This window comes from Leptonotus elevatus, chromosome 1 (genome assembly GCF_054856555.1).
Source record: "Leptonotus elevatus isolate MCC_2025b chromosome 1, RoL_Lele_1.0, whole genome shotgun sequence".
Taxonomy (NCBI): domain Eukaryota; kingdom Metazoa; phylum Chordata; class Actinopteri; order Syngnathiformes; family Syngnathidae; genus Leptonotus; species Leptonotus elevatus.
The window spans coordinates 11,749,735-11,767,420 of NC_141239.1; the positions used below are offsets into that span (position 1 = coordinate 11,749,735).

General features: G+C 40.4%; 1 protein-coding gene across 1 annotated transcript in view; it reads left to right on the top strand.

Moving 5' to 3' along the window:
• LOC147180892 (MAM and LDL-receptor class A domain-containing protein 2) overlaps positions 1-17,686 on the top strand; it is a 52,739-nt gene that overhangs the window by 16,997 nt on the left and 18,056 nt on the right. The window contains exons 2-25 of the mRNA XM_086074636.1: positions 828-1,822; positions 4,013-4,141; positions 4,230-4,352; positions 4,431-4,530; positions 4,604-4,769; positions 5,742-5,955; positions 6,039-6,164; positions 6,263-6,387; positions 8,021-8,258; positions 8,331-8,590; positions 9,190-9,280; positions 9,375-9,515; positions 9,974-10,105; positions 10,789-10,922; positions 10,993-11,164; positions 11,304-11,423; positions 12,796-12,950; positions 13,018-13,113; positions 14,786-14,876; positions 15,427-15,546; positions 15,698-15,800; positions 16,069-16,216; positions 16,457-16,676; positions 17,086-17,206. Coding sequence (XP_085930762.1) covers positions 4,060-4,141; positions 4,230-4,352; positions 4,431-4,530; positions 4,604-4,769; positions 5,742-5,955; positions 6,039-6,164; positions 6,263-6,387; positions 8,021-8,258; positions 8,331-8,590; positions 9,190-9,280; positions 9,375-9,515; positions 9,974-10,105; positions 10,789-10,922; positions 10,993-11,164; positions 11,304-11,423; positions 12,796-12,950; positions 13,018-13,113; positions 14,786-14,876; positions 15,427-15,546; positions 15,698-15,800; positions 16,069-16,216; positions 16,457-16,676; positions 17,086-17,206 — 3,278 coding nt within the window. The 5' untranslated portion in view covers positions 828-1,822; positions 4,013-4,059. The remainder of the gene's footprint in view (positions 1-827; positions 1,823-4,012; positions 4,142-4,229; positions 4,353-4,430; positions 4,531-4,603; positions 4,770-5,741; positions 5,956-6,038; positions 6,165-6,262; positions 6,388-8,020; positions 8,259-8,330; positions 8,591-9,189; positions 9,281-9,374; positions 9,516-9,973; positions 10,106-10,788; positions 10,923-10,992; positions 11,165-11,303; positions 11,424-12,795; positions 12,951-13,017; positions 13,114-14,785; positions 14,877-15,426; positions 15,547-15,697; positions 15,801-16,068; positions 16,217-16,456; positions 16,677-17,085; positions 17,207-17,686) is intronic.

A 17,686-nucleotide genomic window follows, 5' to 3' on the forward strand; every position in this document is an offset into this window, starting at 1 on the left:
CGTGCAAAAACCTCCTATGTTCAAATTTGGTCAATTTCAAATTTTTTCACAAATCTATACTATTGGACAGTCCACATATGGGTTTGTTATTTTATTTATTTTTTTACAAATGATTGGCCGGTCTAAAGTGTGGATATTAGTTTCCTCTCTTTTTTAACGTGTAATGTTACTGGCAGAACAAACATGCCTTATTACTGGGTTTCTTGAAAAGATTGATGTTTTGGGAGATGCAAATATTTTTTACGGCTCAAAATCTTCTCAATCTCTGTGATAGGAACTTCATGAAAGGAATGTCTAGCTCGGCTGAAGGCAAACAGCATTGAGTGGAGAGGGAGATGGAGACTCCTGTATTAATTGTGATCATGAAAATGTTTTGTCAAATATTAGCTTTCCATCTTCGGTGACACAGAAATGTGAAAACTGTCAACCAATTTGAATATCTGAAAATTGTAAAAGTGTAAATTTTTGATGCCATTTTGCCCTTAAAGTACTTGACCTGAACTACCGGGTATTTGAATGTATGTAAATATAAAGAATTACATTAAATCCCAGGTTATCACACATGTAAAGACAGGGTGTTTTTCAGTGAATCGTCGATAGGGCTGACTATTGCCAACCATCTCATGATAAAATGTATATTCACGATACAGGGATTGTGATATGTGTCATGTTTTGGGTTTAGGGTTTTTTTTGGTTTGGATTTTTTGTGTTCTTGTTTGCTTTTGGTTCCATTGTGGTCTGTTTTGTTGTTTTTACCTTGTCTCCCTTTGTCTCGTTAATCGTTGACCTTGTCCACCTGTGCTTGTCTACTCTCCCTCTTGTGTCAGCCTATTGCTGCATTTAAGGATGGTCGGAAGTCGGACTTTTCCGAGTTCAAACCAGAAAGTGTTTACGGGAACGCCCCCTTAAACTCTGACATTCTACTTGCGAAGTTGGAAAAAAAAAGGACGTCACTCTACAATGGCGACCCCTTTGGAAACACAGACCATGAATGGTAAAACACAATTTACTCGAGTATAAAACTAGATAGCTGTCTTCATTCATAAATATTCGACGCATAACGTCACATAACACAACGTACGTGACAATATGCCGCTATCTCCTTGCATGAAATTATACGGTGAAATACTGAACTGTATTGAATGCTTATGAAATAAGATAAAAACAATAAATGAAGCTAAATTGCGACAAGGTAAGTTTGCTGGAGGTCAAAATGAGTTTTGAGGACCAAAATAAAAAACAATTTATCACTATCTGCCATTTTGGTTGTTTACTTTCGCCTCGAACGCTTTCAGGTCGCACCTGGGAAAAACCAACTTGGATATAGCCGACTTCCGACCATCCTCGAATGCAGCATATCAGTGCCCCCAGCCATGTGTGTCTTGTTCAGGTGTCCCTTGTTGTGTAATTAGTTAGTGTGTATTTATGCTGCATTCGAGCATGGTCGAAAGTCGGACTTTTCCTACTTCAAACCAGGAAGTGTGTACAGGAACGCCCCCTTGCACTCGGAAATTCCTCTTGCGAAGTCGGGAAAAAAAAGTACCCTGACTTCACCGACGGACTACAATGTGTGATGTCACTCTACAATGGCGACCCCTTTGGAAATACAGACCGTGAATGGTCAAATGCAATTTACTCAAGTTTAAAACTAGATTGCTTTCTTCATTCATAAATATTCTTTGTCGTTTTGTTTTTTCTGTGCCTTGTTTGCCTCCTTGTTTTTGTTTAATTAAAAGAAACCTTTTTTTAGACTTCGCCTCTGCCTCCTCGCCTCTACTTCCCTGCGTTTGGGTCCTCAACCACCACATTTTTTGACAATATGGTACGTATCGCGATGCACGTGTATCCTGATACATGGCTTTCAAGGAGATACGTATGCTGGTATTTTCCATTACTTTACATACATCTTTATGAAAATGGTCATAAGCAGGCCAAAATGATATTTGAATTATGTTGGATGGCAATATTGTTTTCTTCTTTGATGTTAGCAGCACTTGGGTTTACCGCCAGTGCGAGTCGAAATGCAGCTTTCGGAGATGCACCAGGAAACTATACGACTGAATGTGCAATATCGATTTTGACACCTGCGTAATAAGTGTATTGTAAAGAGCTCCGGGATCGATAATGTAAATTGGATTAAGTCTTCGACTCGCACATTTTTCGAAGTAAGCAACGAACCAATTAAATATTTCATTGCTAAATTTAACAAGTGATGGGTGGGCAGGCACTCCAGAGAACACACAAGCAATTTATAATAACTTTTTCCACAATCTGTCCCTTTCAAATCCCAATCTTTTTCTTTTTTTCTTTCAATGTGTCTTTCTTAATGTGACTTCTTGTAATCAATATCTCTTTCAGTGCCAAGAGTATAAAGCTAAGCACTTAATGGCCATAAAACTAACAACAGAAGCGTAACTTTGCTCATTCAGTTACCTCAGTCTGGACTTTACGCGCAGGTCTGCCATTTTGAACTCACTGCTCATAGCTCACTTGTCGTAATAAAAGTTGCAGTCCTGCAAACACAGACACAAACTGTTCATCGGAGCGCTAGCTTTGGATAATGGTGCTGTAAATGTTTGCATTAAACCCTGTGTCATGTTTCTTCACACAATGAGGCGACTGCTTGTTCTACTCGCAGGTAAGATTTCTGTGTTCGTGTTTATCTATAACAGGGGCTATTTCAGTTTTTATGAAGGTCACCGGGGGCAATCCTTGGGGCTTTTTACAACAGTTCCTCTGAGCTTTTTATGGTTTGTAGAAAGGTGTATTGCCCTCGGGGTTGCCTACCTCTGCTCAATAAGATCCCCGTGGAAAGTGTCCACATTTCCAGGTACCAAATATCAAAATTATTGGACACAGCATTAGGTACTAGGGATGGTCTGATCCAATCCACTGGATCTGTATCGAGTCCGATCCAGGCCAAACTGACTGGAGCAGTATCAGATTGTCTTAGAAGCAATCTGATCCAATATATAAACACAAACTATATCATATATTCTTAACTTCACTGTTTGTGCAACATGCCATAGCACAGACAAGCTGTAGTCAACTGCACTTATAGATCCAGAGACATACTGTATATCTCTGGCTGTAGTCATGCCTGCCATTATAATAAAGCCACAGCTGTTACACATGCATTCAGTGTGTTTTACTTGTTTCTTTAGAGGACCAGAATAATTGTCACACAGTGAATGTGGTGTTTTTAAATGTAAGTATCAAGTTACATCCACGCTATTAACAACTTTTCGAGTGACAAAATGAATCCAATCGATGTAGGATCTGCATGATGCATCGGCCGATCCTCGAGGCAGTAGTATTGGTATCGTATTGGATATGAAAAAGTAATATCGAGTAGTATTGTAAGAAGGCACTATTACATTGTAGATCCAAAGCAATAGGTTTAAAACAGAGTTAAAATAGTGCTTGAACTTAATAACCCTTGAATTATAACGACGCATTTTCATACTTTAGATGTCATTAACAACGTGAGCGTTTCACAACATTATGTACAAAAGCACTATCGCAATGTAATAATAATATCTTAGATTTATATGGCACCTTTCATGGCAGGACAATGATACAACAGGTTATAACAGGAGAATTACATAGTTATTATATAGTTATGATGTAGTTCCAACTCCAAGGTATAAAAAAAAAAAAAAAGCTTGAATGTGGTAGGCAATCTGAGCTTTTCACAGCTGTAAATACAATGTACTATCACACTGTGGCTCTCTAAAAATACATCATACAGTTATATGTTGCTTGAATTTTAATGATGCATTTTGAAGGTGTAAGACAGTTGTTGACAATGTGAGCTCTGCAACAAAAAAATGCTCTGCTTGATAATTTACTTGTTAGATCTTAATTGTAACAATAATGTAATAACTGTATAATTGTATTAAAAATAACTTCAAAGTGTTGGGAAATATGTTTTAAAAGCAGACTCTTACTGCTTACATCCCCTCTGTGTTATCTCTCTGGTTAAAAAAATAAAATTAATCATCCAATACAGTCTATTTTGTCACCGCATCCTCGTGCCGTGATGGAGAGTTTAAGTGCATGACCGGAGAATGCCTTCCCGCTGAAGTCGTGTGCAATTTCAAGAAAGACTGTAAGGATGGCTCAGATGAGTTCTTTTGTGGTAAGCCTTGCACATTCATCTGATTTCAAATCCTCAACTAGATGGTCGGTTCTTCAATACAATTGTATGTGAACTTCCCTCATTTAAGGCTCATGTGATTTTGAGAATCACTCATGTGGTTGGAACAGCACCGCCAGGCCCGCTTGGACCAGACAGTGGGCAAATGTCACATCTGTACCCGGACAGGACCATACCTTAGAGAGCCCGTGGGGTAAAGTTGGTTCCCATCATTCAGCTGTTTTTAGTGTTTTATATGTGGCTTTACTAGCTTGTCGTTTGTTTTCAACAGGGCATGTTATGTTTATTGATGGTGAAGACTGTGATTTTTTATCTAAGGCAATTTTGGAATATTCCGTTGACAAAAGGGCCGCTTTGGGGTGCCAGCTCAGGTACTACTGCAACTTTACAATGACACATTTTAATGACTGATGATGCCAAGTAATAAATAAAATGTGATTTCAGCTTCTGGTACCATATTCATAATGAAAACTCCCCAACATCGTACTCACACATTTCTGTAATCATGGTTCGAGGGACAAGTACACACGAACTGCTGAAGGCTAAGAGTACAACGGACGGCTGGCAGAATGCCCGATATGTCATCGGGAATCAACCCGGAGGGTACAAGGTATGATAATAATGATAATACGTAAATTTTCTTTGTGAACACAGAAATTTCACTACAGTATGAAAATTCAGAATATAAAATAATAATAATAATAATCCATCCATCCATTTCTTAACCGCTTATTCCTCACAAGGGTCGCGGGAGTGCTGGAGCCTATCCCAGCTGGCTTCAGACACTAGGCGGGGTACACACTGAACTGGCTGCCAGCCAATCCAGGGCACACATAGACAAACAACCATTCATACTCACAATCACATCATAAAGAATTCAGAGCGCTCAACTAACCTGCCATGCATGTCTTTGGAATGTGGGAGGAGACCGGTGCACCCGGAGAAAACCCACACAGGCATGGGGAGAACATGCAAACTCCATCCAGGTGGGCCAAAGCCCGGACTCGACCTCACGTCCTCTGCCATCGTGTCACCTATGATAATATCTTTATTCATAATATCTATATTCAACACACACATAGTATATTGCATGTTTTTCCAATATCGTGCAGCCGTAATGATGGAAATGCGTTCAATGAATTGATTTCTACAATGATTTAGAGGATTTGATGCAGCTGTTATATTTATGAATGAGGTACAATGACATCTACCACATATGTACCCGGAGCGCAGAATCTGTTTGCCTGCGCCGTGATCAAATTCATCGAAATCATGTTTCACTACCTGCCATATAAAACAAAATGCCCGCGGCCTGCCGGAGTGCTCAGCATCTGTCTGCCAAATTCCCAAACACAGTAAATTAGAATTGCACGAAAATCAAGATGCACCAATTTTTACGATGAGCGCACGTGCGCTGTCTATGAAAATAAAGCCCAAATTGACAAATTACTGTACAGTAATTTGGCATCGACTGACTTATTAAGACACCTGGGAACTGTTTAAAATAGAGAAAAAATCATGTCTTAAAGTCTGTTAGAAGCATCTCACGGGTACCATCTCACAAAAACATCTCACTCAACAGCTCCAGTTTTTCTTCAGTTGTCCTTGGCTTGCATCCACGGATGTAATGCTGGACGACGTCAGCTTCGACAAGTGCGCAGAGGGAGACATCCCTGCCGGGTTACAGCAGCTCTCCTGCCATTTTGAAAAAGACACCTGTTCCTGGTACCATGACTACAGCGCCAGCATCCTTTGGAAACGGGTACTAGGGGGATTTGAATACCACGATGGCAACGGTTTGTATTATTAGCTGCCGTATATGATTTACGCAGATTGTCACATGGGCTCGAATTTGGACACTTTCTGCCTTCACCAACAGGCACTTACATGCTCATATCCAGCCAGCGTGGCCTTAACGTCTCATCTGCAGCAAGATTGGTCGGCTTCGCTGTGGGTCGAGTCATTTGCGTGAGCTTCCGCTACCACATTTTTGGTAACAGCATTGGTAAGCATCCCTTGCAAAGTCCTTTCAGTGGAATCTGCTTTAGGTTCTTCTTTTTTTCATATATTAAATGGTCTTCAACTAAATATCGTTATCACCAGGTTCATTGATGTTCATTGTGAGGCGACCTGGTCAGGCAGAGGACATTGTGTGGATAAGGAGTGGCACTCAGGGAAACAAATGGAGATTTGCTGACCTTACCTTCTCCAGTGACGAACCAATACAGGTTTCTTTTTTTGTACTTTTTAATTCACTTCCAAGCCAAATTCAATGAGCTATAACACCAGGCATAAGATTGAACTTTGGGGTGTACCTGATCAATATAAGTAAACTATTTTGATCTTCGACATAACTGTGACTAGTTGATTCGTTTTGGCAGCCCTATACTGCATAACAATGTCGGAGACGAAGAGCTGCACTGCAACGTCGATTTTGTCCTCAAATGAGGATCTCGTGCCTAAAATGGTAGCTACCTCTGTCGTGTGGAGGTGGTTTGGCCTCAAGAGGTCAGATTTACAGGAAAATACAATAATTTGCCAATTATGCAATAAAACTGTCACTGCTAAAGGTAGAGACACAATGAATATGTTTCACCGCCTAAAGCTAACTCTTTTACTGCCAAAAAAGTCAATTAACATTAAGGACACGCGCACTGTATACCGCCCAATTGACGTCAACCTGGTATTTTTTCTCAATGGGCAGTGCAACGTCTTGTGCAGCGCTCCTTTTGTGAATGGGTGTAAAAATCATAAAACAGCCACTAATTATGGCCAGCATTGTATCTCTTTTCAATGGGCTACCGGTAGTATCAAATTACAAGAAAACATAGCGGATCTTAGGAAGTAGAACGTGAGGGTGATGTGAATGATCAAAGCCTTTGTCACATTAAATCGAATTCACAGAGCGTCACTAAACAAAAAATATTAGTATCAAAGTCACTGTTGAGCAGAAAATGTATCTTTTTACAAAAAGTTTGTTTTCTCCATATTTTTCCATTTTCGGAAAGAACGGAATAAGGTAGAATCATACTATAGTACTATATATACTATATTATACTATAGTAAAATAGTTAAACAAATGGCTAAATATGAGCAGGCTGTGAAGACACATGAAAAAAAAAGTTGCTGTTGTTCAAAATAAGAGTGCAGAAATGTTTCATCTGGAGCACTTACTAGCTGCACTCCTTACGACAAAAAAAAGCAGATGGTGGTATAGGGCTCGGCGATAATTCTCTATCAATATGTATCGTGATAGACATGCGATCAATGTCAATACAAAACGTGTTTGATAAAATGTTGGGTAGAAAAAAATCAAGAAGCAAATCCCGACGCCAGCTTTGTGCGTGTTGTAGACCAAGGCAACAGTGTTGCGTTTCGCCATTAGGTTTGTGCTACAATTACAATATTGGCCAGTTTATTTGACTTTTTCATTGTTGCATTGACCTCTTAACCGGTTAAATATTATATGTTAAAATAAAACAGCTGTGCTCATAAGTTTACATACCGCTTGTGTATGTAAAGTACTATTATCCATGTATAGTTGTCATTCCTTGTTTATGTCAACAATGTCAACATGAGTATTTTTTGCTCCTCTTCAACAATACTGTTGACTTTTCTTGCTGCTGGTTACATTCACTGCTGTATATTTATATATATATTGTTTATCCATTCCATGTATGCAGTATGCTGCTATTGTCCACTTTGCTGCTTCTCTAAACAAAGCAATTTCCATACTGCAGGACTAAAAACCTTATTCCATTCTAGTTTTATTTACCTGACAGCATCAATGAAAATTGAGCAGGATTTGTACTTCCATCTTGTACACGACTATTGCTGATGAGGTTTTTCGTGGTTCTCCAGTTCATCATTGAAGCTGTAGTGGGTGGTGAGCAAGGCACCATCTCCATAGATGACATCATGGTGTCAAGTATGGAGAAAGGCTCATGTCCCGCCGAGCGCGAGTGCACCTTCCAGGGCTCCCTCTGCGGCCTGCAGCCCGTTCCGTCCGCAGACTTCAGCTGGAGTCGAATCAACGGAACATCCCAGCCTGCCAACTCCTCGGGCCCCCACACGGACCACACCCTGGAAACAGAGCACGGTTAGAACCCCAGCACTACATAAGATTTTGCAAATTCAAGCATCTGAACCAGCACCTCCATCTCATCTGTAGGGTGTTACCTCAGTGCTCAGTTATGGAGACACCCGCCGGGTTCCAGTGGTCAAATAGCGACTGCACTGATGGAGTCTACCCCAGCTCACGGTGAATGCTTAATGTTCTGGTACTACATGGAGGGAAACGCTGTGGGCCAACTCAACGTTTATCTCCGGACCTCTGACACTCCCATTAAGCTTTGGAGTAGAAGTGGCAATCAGGGGAGTCGCTGGAGGCATGGACGAGTCTCTCTACTTAGCCCAGATACTCCTTATCAGGTAGGAATAGTGGCCTTGGGCTTTTATTTCCTCAGCTGTAGATGGGCAGAAGCCTTTTATTGATCCAAATGCATTTTTTGGCCATACTGGCAAGAAAACACTTACTTTGGAAAATACTTCTTGGCATCTGAGAGCTTTTATACAAAAACCAAAGACATTGGGTAGGACATATTTTGTTTTATTTGCCACCGCTTCTTTGTTTGTCAGTCAGGGTGCTTCGTTGATTTTGCTCATTTCCATTCACATCACTGTTCACGGACTTACTGACTAGGGGAGAGGTCGGCTTTCCCCATAAACATGAAGATTTTTTATTGTAAACATGTTTAATATTTTCGATTGTCAGCCCCAACGCATTTATTGTTGTGATAAATCCACTCTTAACACACCACAGACCAAATGATAAACTTATAGGACAATTTTATATATCAGACAGTCGGGCCCCAATATATTTTACAAAGAACAGGAACACGCCGCCTGAAAACAGCTCTTAACTCTTTGCTCACAAAGGGGATAATTCTTTTTCAACCAATAATCAGATTTCTTCCTGTCTCGCTCCACCCTGCAAAATGTTGCCAAGAATGTGTCTGTCGCCTTGACAGGTGGTATTTGAAGCAGTGGCAGGTGTTGGGCTGAGACGAGATATTGCCATTGATGACATGACGGTTCAGAATGGGGCGTGTCCTCCAGAAGGTTAGTGACATCATGCAAATTAACAATTTTCACAGCAGTAATCGTACAGTAATGTGTGTGTGTGTGTGTGTATTGTTTTTATGTTTTTGTTTAGGTTTTTGTGACTTTGAGATGGACTTTTGCGGTTGGGTGAACAACTCGCCGCCAGAGTCCATGGTCAACTGGGACTGGCTTTCTGGAAGCACCGGGGGCCAGTTTGTCCCAACAACGGACCACACCACAATGTCTTCTCTTGGTAAGAAACAGAGGTACCCTTAAGACAGTGCTTCTCAAATCTTTTCTGTTACGCCCTCCCAGGAAGAAGAACATTTTACGTGCCCTCCCCAACTATAAATAGAATCATTTGTCTCTAAAATTATTAGATGTACACCTCTGCATATTATTGTATCTTTATTAACATTTAAGAAAACAAAAATATATATAAATCTGCTGAATAACTTTATTAACATTGTTTATACTCCCTGCACATACTCTGACGATTGGAGTGGCACTATAACCTACTGTAGTGGATGTGAAATTAAACTTTATTCTAGTGCCCCACCCATTAAAATGAAAATACCTTTTTAGAAACCTTAAGTTTCCAGAAGTGTCGCTGAATGCTATTGCCTATTTGTATTGCCGATGAATATAAATAGTCATATTCTTAAAAAGGTTTGTTGAAAAAGATTCTCCTTGTTCTATTTGTGGCTTGAGGCCACTTTGTCTTCTTCAGGATCTTCAAGTCTGACAGAGAGGAAGTGGCACGACTGGAGAGCGAGTGGATGGAGGCTGTCGACCAAGCTTGTCTTGAGTTCTGGCACCGCGCTCAAGGCTGGTCAGAAAACAGTAAGCCCAACCTGTGATTGTATGACACGATATCTCTGTTTGCCTTATGAGTAGCCGTGTAACGGTACACAAAAAAATTGACAGTTTAATATCGTCACACTCTTAAAATAATTGCCTATGTTATTTTTAAGCAAAACATTTTTTTTTGTTGCCGAAATCATCTGCTCATGAAGCAAATGGTAATTTTTTTTGTGTTTCTTGAAAAATCTGAAAAAATGACTTGGGCTATCATTTCAAGAAGGCATCAATATGCACCTTACTTCTACGGTCATGTTTGGTTACCATTGGGTGCAGCACGAAGACAAAATTGTCAATTTAAAAGTGCTTCCCATTTGTGTAGGAACACCTTTATTAACACAATTTTGAGAGAGAAAAAATGATTTCAGTAAATTCTCCAGCTGCATTGATGTCCTAGTGTGATGCTGTTTCAAGTGAGTTAACAACGTTGACATACTGCCAAAAGCAAATAGCAAGCTATGCTATCTGCTAACCATAGGCTGAGTATGTGCTGGGCTAGAGTGCAATGCATTGACACATCTGTCATTTACTCTTGGGAACCACACCTATACTCTGTATCAAATGTCCCATACCAAATTCATGTAGGCTACTGATACACCACTACTGTAGAGATCATCCAATGCCACCTGATTTTGAGGATTTATTATTATTATAATTTTTTTCAGATCCGTCAGATGTTACGCTGACTGTATTTGTGAACGAGACCTCTGGCCTGCGCAAGATTTGGACCACCCGTGGACTCACCAATTCCGGTTGGATCCAAGATAAGGTTGAATACAGGCCATTGGGGTCTCACCAGGTAAATCAGTTAAGCATCCAGGCCTGAATAATTCAGCGCAACGTTGTGAACTATTAACCTTTTATAACAGATTATACTGCAAGGCAGCAGTTCACCTTCAATGGATTCAAGCTTTTCCCTTGATGATCTCCACATCATAAGAAACCGGTCATGTCAAAGCATAATTCCCACCACCACCCCGAATCCAGCCACCACCACCATCGCTACTCCAGATTATGGCGTGCACTGCACTTTTGAACAAGGTGACAGGAGTGGTTTCAGTAACACTGTCACAACTGTAATAGTATTGTTGTTTGACTGAGACCAAATTTGATTCTGATCATACTCCTTCACAGTCCTTCAAGTAACCCCATTGAATCTAAACACATCTTTTTAACATAGATCTGTGTAACTGGCTCCAAGAGGTTGATGATGATTTCAACTGGACGCTCAGTAGAGGACTGGACGTGTATGAGCCTTGGGACGGACCACTGTACGATCACAGTGTAGGAAATAACCAAGGTGCATACTGCTAAAACCTATTTAAAAAAATATTTGTTTTTGAAGTGCTTCACAAACACACAAAACCATCCAGCATCTTTAAGTGCTTTAATGCTGCTGATTCTTTCCATTTATGTGTTTCTCTCCATGTTTCACCACTAAAACATTTTTTCCTGCTTAGGCATTCAAGTAAATAAATGTTTATTTGTCATCATAATCAAGACATGATCATGTGTTTTACAAAATTAAGGTGAACTACATTAAGCCTTTTTGGATCGGGCCACCACGAGCCAAATTGTGTTGGCCCTGCCAGAACCAGCAATGACCCTGTATATCACTGGCTTGGTCCGATACCTCACGTCAAAATTTGGTCAATTTAATATTTTTTCCCAAAATGTATGCTATTAGTTTCCACATATGTGTGATATTTTTTTGACAATTTATTCACCAATCTTGAGAATTGAAAACAGCTTTCTTTCTTTGATGATGCAATGTCAATGATTTAACAAAGGTGCAATTTTTGGGCTCTCCTTAAGAGGGATGACAACACAGCACATCAACAGAGCTCCTCACTACATCACCGCAAGCACGACATCACTTAATAACATATATAATGATTCATAATGTAATCATAAGATAACTTAAAAATATTGCATGTTATATATTAAAAGTGTTGATTTCATCACATTTATTTATAACATTTGTAGGGCCGTTTGTACTTTTAATTCTGTATCCAGACTATATGGAAACCCTGTAGAATACTCAATAAAATGAATTTAACAAACTAGCGAACTTGGAGCGCACAGCGCAGTGCAGACTTTAACGGTTACTGATGTGTCTTATCGACCTATTTTGCATATTTGCTGTTCCCAGAATGCATTGCATGCAATACATTTGATTAATAAAGCTATCAGAGTTAATCCTTGTTTATCCTTGACGTTAGGTTAAGTGTAAAATAATGACATTCATGTCAATTCCTTTATCAGAGGTGCAATGCCATAAGCATTGCTTGTGAAAGATAGTGTGTTTTTTAAGTCTTGAATGCCATGACGATTGATCCTCTTTATTGATGCGTCATAAATAATACTGATAGGAGTATTTGAATGCTTAATGAAGAATTTAGCCACTTAAATACAGGCGGCAGCTGCTGTAAATAGACAGCAAAGGCAAGTAAAAATGCCAAATTGGTTTAATTAATAAGTTGGCCATAGAAGTCTTTAGGGACCACCAATTGTGAACTTCAAGTGGCCCGACCAACATAGTCACGTGCTGAATTCAGTATCCGGTGTCATCATGTCATGATTTCAAATGCTAACATCTAATTTAAATAAGCGCAAGCAATGTCATCAACATGAAATAATCAGGCTTTTTCCCATCTTTTTTCGTTCCCAAGGATTTTATTTACTTGTTAATGGATCTGGATTTGGTGACAGTAGGAGAGCAAGCATCTCTGCTGCCGTCAGCCATTTGACATCGGAAATCTGCATTGGCTTCTGGTATTACATGTATGGGCCTTCGGTATCCACCATCGATCTACTGATTGAAACAGTAAGTTGCCTCGTTAAGCCTTTGCAACACTTGCAATATGTGATTAAATATTTACTGTCTTAAATAGAAATCCTCCAAAGCATTGGTTTGGACTCGCAGAGGGACGCAGAATCCAGGGTGGATCAATGCCCAAGTAACCATCGACATGGACGAAATGATGCGGGTAGAGTTTTATCTTAAGTGTGCACGATGTATTGACCAAGATGACTGTGTCCATCTATCCATTTTCTTTGGCCTATTCGGGGTTCGAGTCGCGGAGGCAGCCTCTTTAGCATGGAAAGTCATAATTCGCTCTCGCCAGACACTTTGTCCAGCACTTCTGGGGCAATCAAAAGCTGCTTCACTGTGATTCGCTGGTTAAAATGTCAGTGACTCAGAGAATAGAGGAATATCATAGTTATTATAGCTACTTTGCTGAATAACTAATTACTTTTAAAAGGCAGTAACTAACTGTGTTGCTAACTGAATTACTTTTTGTAAGTAATTTGTAACTGTAGCTAATTGCTTTTTTTAGGGCAACATGCCCAACACTGTATATAAGCGAAGTACCATATAATTTACCATGGGTCACCCTTCCCACGGACTCACCACCTGTGAGAGGGGCCTTAGGGTCGGGTGCAATGTGAGCTAGGTGGTGGTCCGGACCTTGGCAGTCTGATCCTTCTCCACAGAAGCTGTCTTAAGGGGTACGGAACAAGTCCGAGCTGGTGTGCAAGGTCGAGAAGTTCCGACTAGACCAGGGGTGTCAAACTCATATTAGCTCAAGGGGCACATGGAGGAAAATATATTACCACGCGGGGCGGATCGGTAAAATCATGGTATATAACTTAAAAACAATTGGCGCCGATTATACGCAGATTTTCACTATTTGTGGGTTAGCCCTACATTACGTGGCTCAACTGTAATTATATTGTTCCAAAAAATAACATGAATACAAATGGAACGCAGCAACACTTTGCCTGTATGAGTTCCGGATGTGTTAAGTAAATCTATCTGTTTTGCATATATATTGTTCCCAGAATGCATTGTGTGGCGCAGTTAAGGAAGTTAATTCTTGTCATATGTGTTTATGTTACCAGTAATTGAATTTGTGTTGTATTTACGTGTTATGTAACAAACAAACCATTTAGAAACAAACAGGTTGTTTGTAAAATAATGACATCCAGGGCAATTCCATCTACAAGTTGCATTGCTCATCTGAGGATTGCTTGTGAAATTACGAATTTATGTATTTTGATTGTGGCCAGCTGATTAATTGGTCTAACTACAATTTTTTTTTACTTGACAAAATCATCTCGCGGGCCGGATTAAACCCCTTTGTGGGCCTGATCCAGCCCGCGGGCCGTCTGTTTGACACCCCTGAACTAGACGTAGTGGGGTTCACCTTGACACAAAGCTTTGACTCTAGTATGAGTCCTCTAAAGAGAGATCGGACTCTCTTCCACTCTGGAGTTGCAAACAGAAAGAGGTGGGCTTATTTTTTGACCCCTCGGATCGATGCCTGTGCATTGGGGTTCTCTCCACTGAACACAAGGTTACCTTTCCAAGCTCTCCACCTTTAAATAGCAGGAATTGTTGTTTGTGTGCTCATCCACCAAAGAGTAGTTCAGAGTACCGGTACCCACCCTTTTTGGAGTCCTTGGAGAGGGATCTAGAGAGCGCTCCTGTTGATGACTCTATCATTTTGTTGTGGGACTTTAATGCTTACATGGGCAGTGAGAGTTCTCTTATTGGACTTCTGCGCTCATCACGGATTGTTATAATAATAAACACCATATTCATGACTGTGTCCACTAAAGATCAATGATTGAAACTATTTTTTCTTCTCTTTATAGGTGGTGTTCACTGGCCATAGAAACAGGAACAGTGAGGGATTTATTGCGCTTGATGATGTCACAGTGAGCAATGGGGCCTGCAAGAAACAGAGTATGTGGATACAGCCTTTTCTAAACAAATTGCTGAGTGTAAACTCATTAGGGGTGTCACAGTCATGTATTCGTATCCATATTTCGAGATACTGAATATTCTGTACATTCTGAGTGCCCACGAGGAACATATTTGGCAAGGGTCAGGATACAGGAGGTGTAACTGCCTGGCACTCTGTCCATAGGCTACTCTTCTACAGTTTCTAAATTGTTACTAATAAACTTTCGGTGCCATTTAAACATCCTCTCAATAACTAATACTGTATGTGTGTTTTTATGGCATGTCTGCATTGTAAATCCTGCCTGGATAAAAAAGAAGAAGATAGATTCTTAAAAACAAAACAAAAAAAGCCTTTCTTTTATTGGAGAATATACTGTTAGAAGTTTGCAGTTTCATTTGAAATTAATTTAAATTAAATTAAATTAATTGTGTGCCTTTTGACACAAAAGTTTTTTATGTGATGCATTACAGTACAGTACAGTTACTCTTGGTGTAACCATGCAGCGACACGGAATATTCCAGTATTCCTTTTGTTCTACGTCTTTTTCAGGTGTCTGCGGATTTGATTCCGACTGGTGCGGTTTTGAGAACGATGTCAGTCACGTTGGTCGTTGGGAAAGCAAAAACGGCACAAAAGACAATGTGGATCACACCTATGGAACTGTGAATGGTGAGCGTAATCATTAATGGCGTAAAAGAGCAGGCAAAGGCCGTCACTGCAATAAATAATAATCACACAATCTGATAACAGTAGCTTTGGGTCAAATTTGACAACTTCCACTCAAAAAGTTTAGTGAAAGATAATGGACTCTTTCCTTTAGGTTACTATATGACTGTATTCATGTCAAATTCCGTACAACCTGAGGTCGCTCAGCTGTTGTCACCTGACTTCATTTCACCTGTGGAGATGTGTGCACGATTCTGGTGAGTCCAGTGTTGCCAAGGGGCACCTTTAAGGCTTTTTCACACCGCATATAGCAAAGTGCAATGCAAGAAGGAAAAGGCACCCAGCCACTTCCTGTTTGGTAGCTTGACAACCAGTGACAAAAATAGTAACGGCCGTCCTCCCTGCGCCCTACCTCACGGTGAACGCTGCGCTACACAAGTGCGGTGTGAAAGCCCCATGACTTGCTGTTGTCTGAAGATGAAATATATAATTAAATATACGTGCATGGCCATGTCGTATCTCCAGGTACCGGCTTCCTGCTGGAACATCTAACATGCTTTCTGTTCATGTGCGGAGCAACGAAGTGGGTGAGGCCCTTTGGCAGCGGTCTGGAGCTCCATCTTTGGACTGGGAGGTGGCAGAGGTCACTGTGTTCTGGCCAACAACGTTCAACGTGAGACCTTATATTTTGGAAGTATGGTGGAGTAGTGGTTGGCACATCTGCCCTTTGCATGTGCTGTGAGTTTTCTCTGGGTACTCTGGATACCTCCCACATTCCAAAAACATACACGTAAACCCTCTATGCCACCTATACACATAGCTAGACCACACTTACTACATAGGGTTCATCTCAGCACAAGCTTTCTAGAAAATGAATGGATGGACTGTACTTCCTCCATGATACTTTCCCAAGGTGGTGTTTAGGGCATCCCATCAAGCAGGCATGAATTCCACGGTCCAACTAGATGATTTTTCAATGACGAAAGGGGCTTGCTCTCCCACGGCCAACTGTGACTTTGAATCGGGACCGTGCAACTGGCTCAACACGCTCACTGAAGATGGACACGGCTGGGTGCTGGCAAATGGGGGCTTCCAGGGTCCACCTGCAGACCACACCACCGAATCCCCGCAAGGTAGAGCCTCACTTTGTTTACTAATGCCTTCAAACTGAGACACAGACAGAGGGCTTTATTTTAGTGACTAACGTAAATCCTACACTTTATAACTTTACCAAAAAGACAAATATTAATGCATGTACTTCTTTTGTAATATAGAAATTGAATATTGAGTCTCAGGTTGTCTGACTTAAAACATCTGCTCACTGATGTAGAGAGTACCTCACAATGTGCAACAGATGATTAATTGTAGTCACGCTAACCATTGTGGTGAGTTACTCCAAATTTACTGTACATCCTGTGGTCGTATATACTCCCTGTCCCAAATAAAATTACTGTGTGGGAGTGTTTGACAATCCAATCAAATGCTGTAAGGTGCTGGATTCAGTCATAACACTGCAGCAATTGATTGTGTGTTTGCTTTCAGGTCTCTTCTTGTTGAGCTTATCACCACACAACAGCATCATTGTGGCTCGCATAGCATCAGAATGGATCCAACTCAAAGATTCCGCAGCCTGCCTCACTTTATGGTACCACGTGGATAGCAGGTCAGCAGAAAACAAAACACACAACCATTTTCTCACCAAACTGTGTTGACATTTCCAAGGATGCACTTTATCTTGCTTGTTTCCTCGTGGACTTCCTCAAACTGTGAGCACAATCACCTGCTTCATTTTTGCAAAACAACACAAACTCTGGGTCAGAGTTTAGTACACAGAAAGTAAACTCACACACACATGCTCCCCCGCCCCCACACATATGCACTAGCATTTTAAAAACAAACCATACTAATTAGACATAATAATTAGATTTGAATTATCTGATCAAAACATTTTTTTTTAAATATATAACTTGTAAATAATGACAGAAACACCACTTTGGTAAATAATTAACAATTCTTCAAAGACAGAGGCTTCAAGCTGTTTAATGCCAATCCCGGTTGATGTTTACTGTCAAACTAAGCATAAAATAAAGATAATTACAGCTTGTATATCTAAATCAACCACATGGCTTAGCTTTTCAGTCTG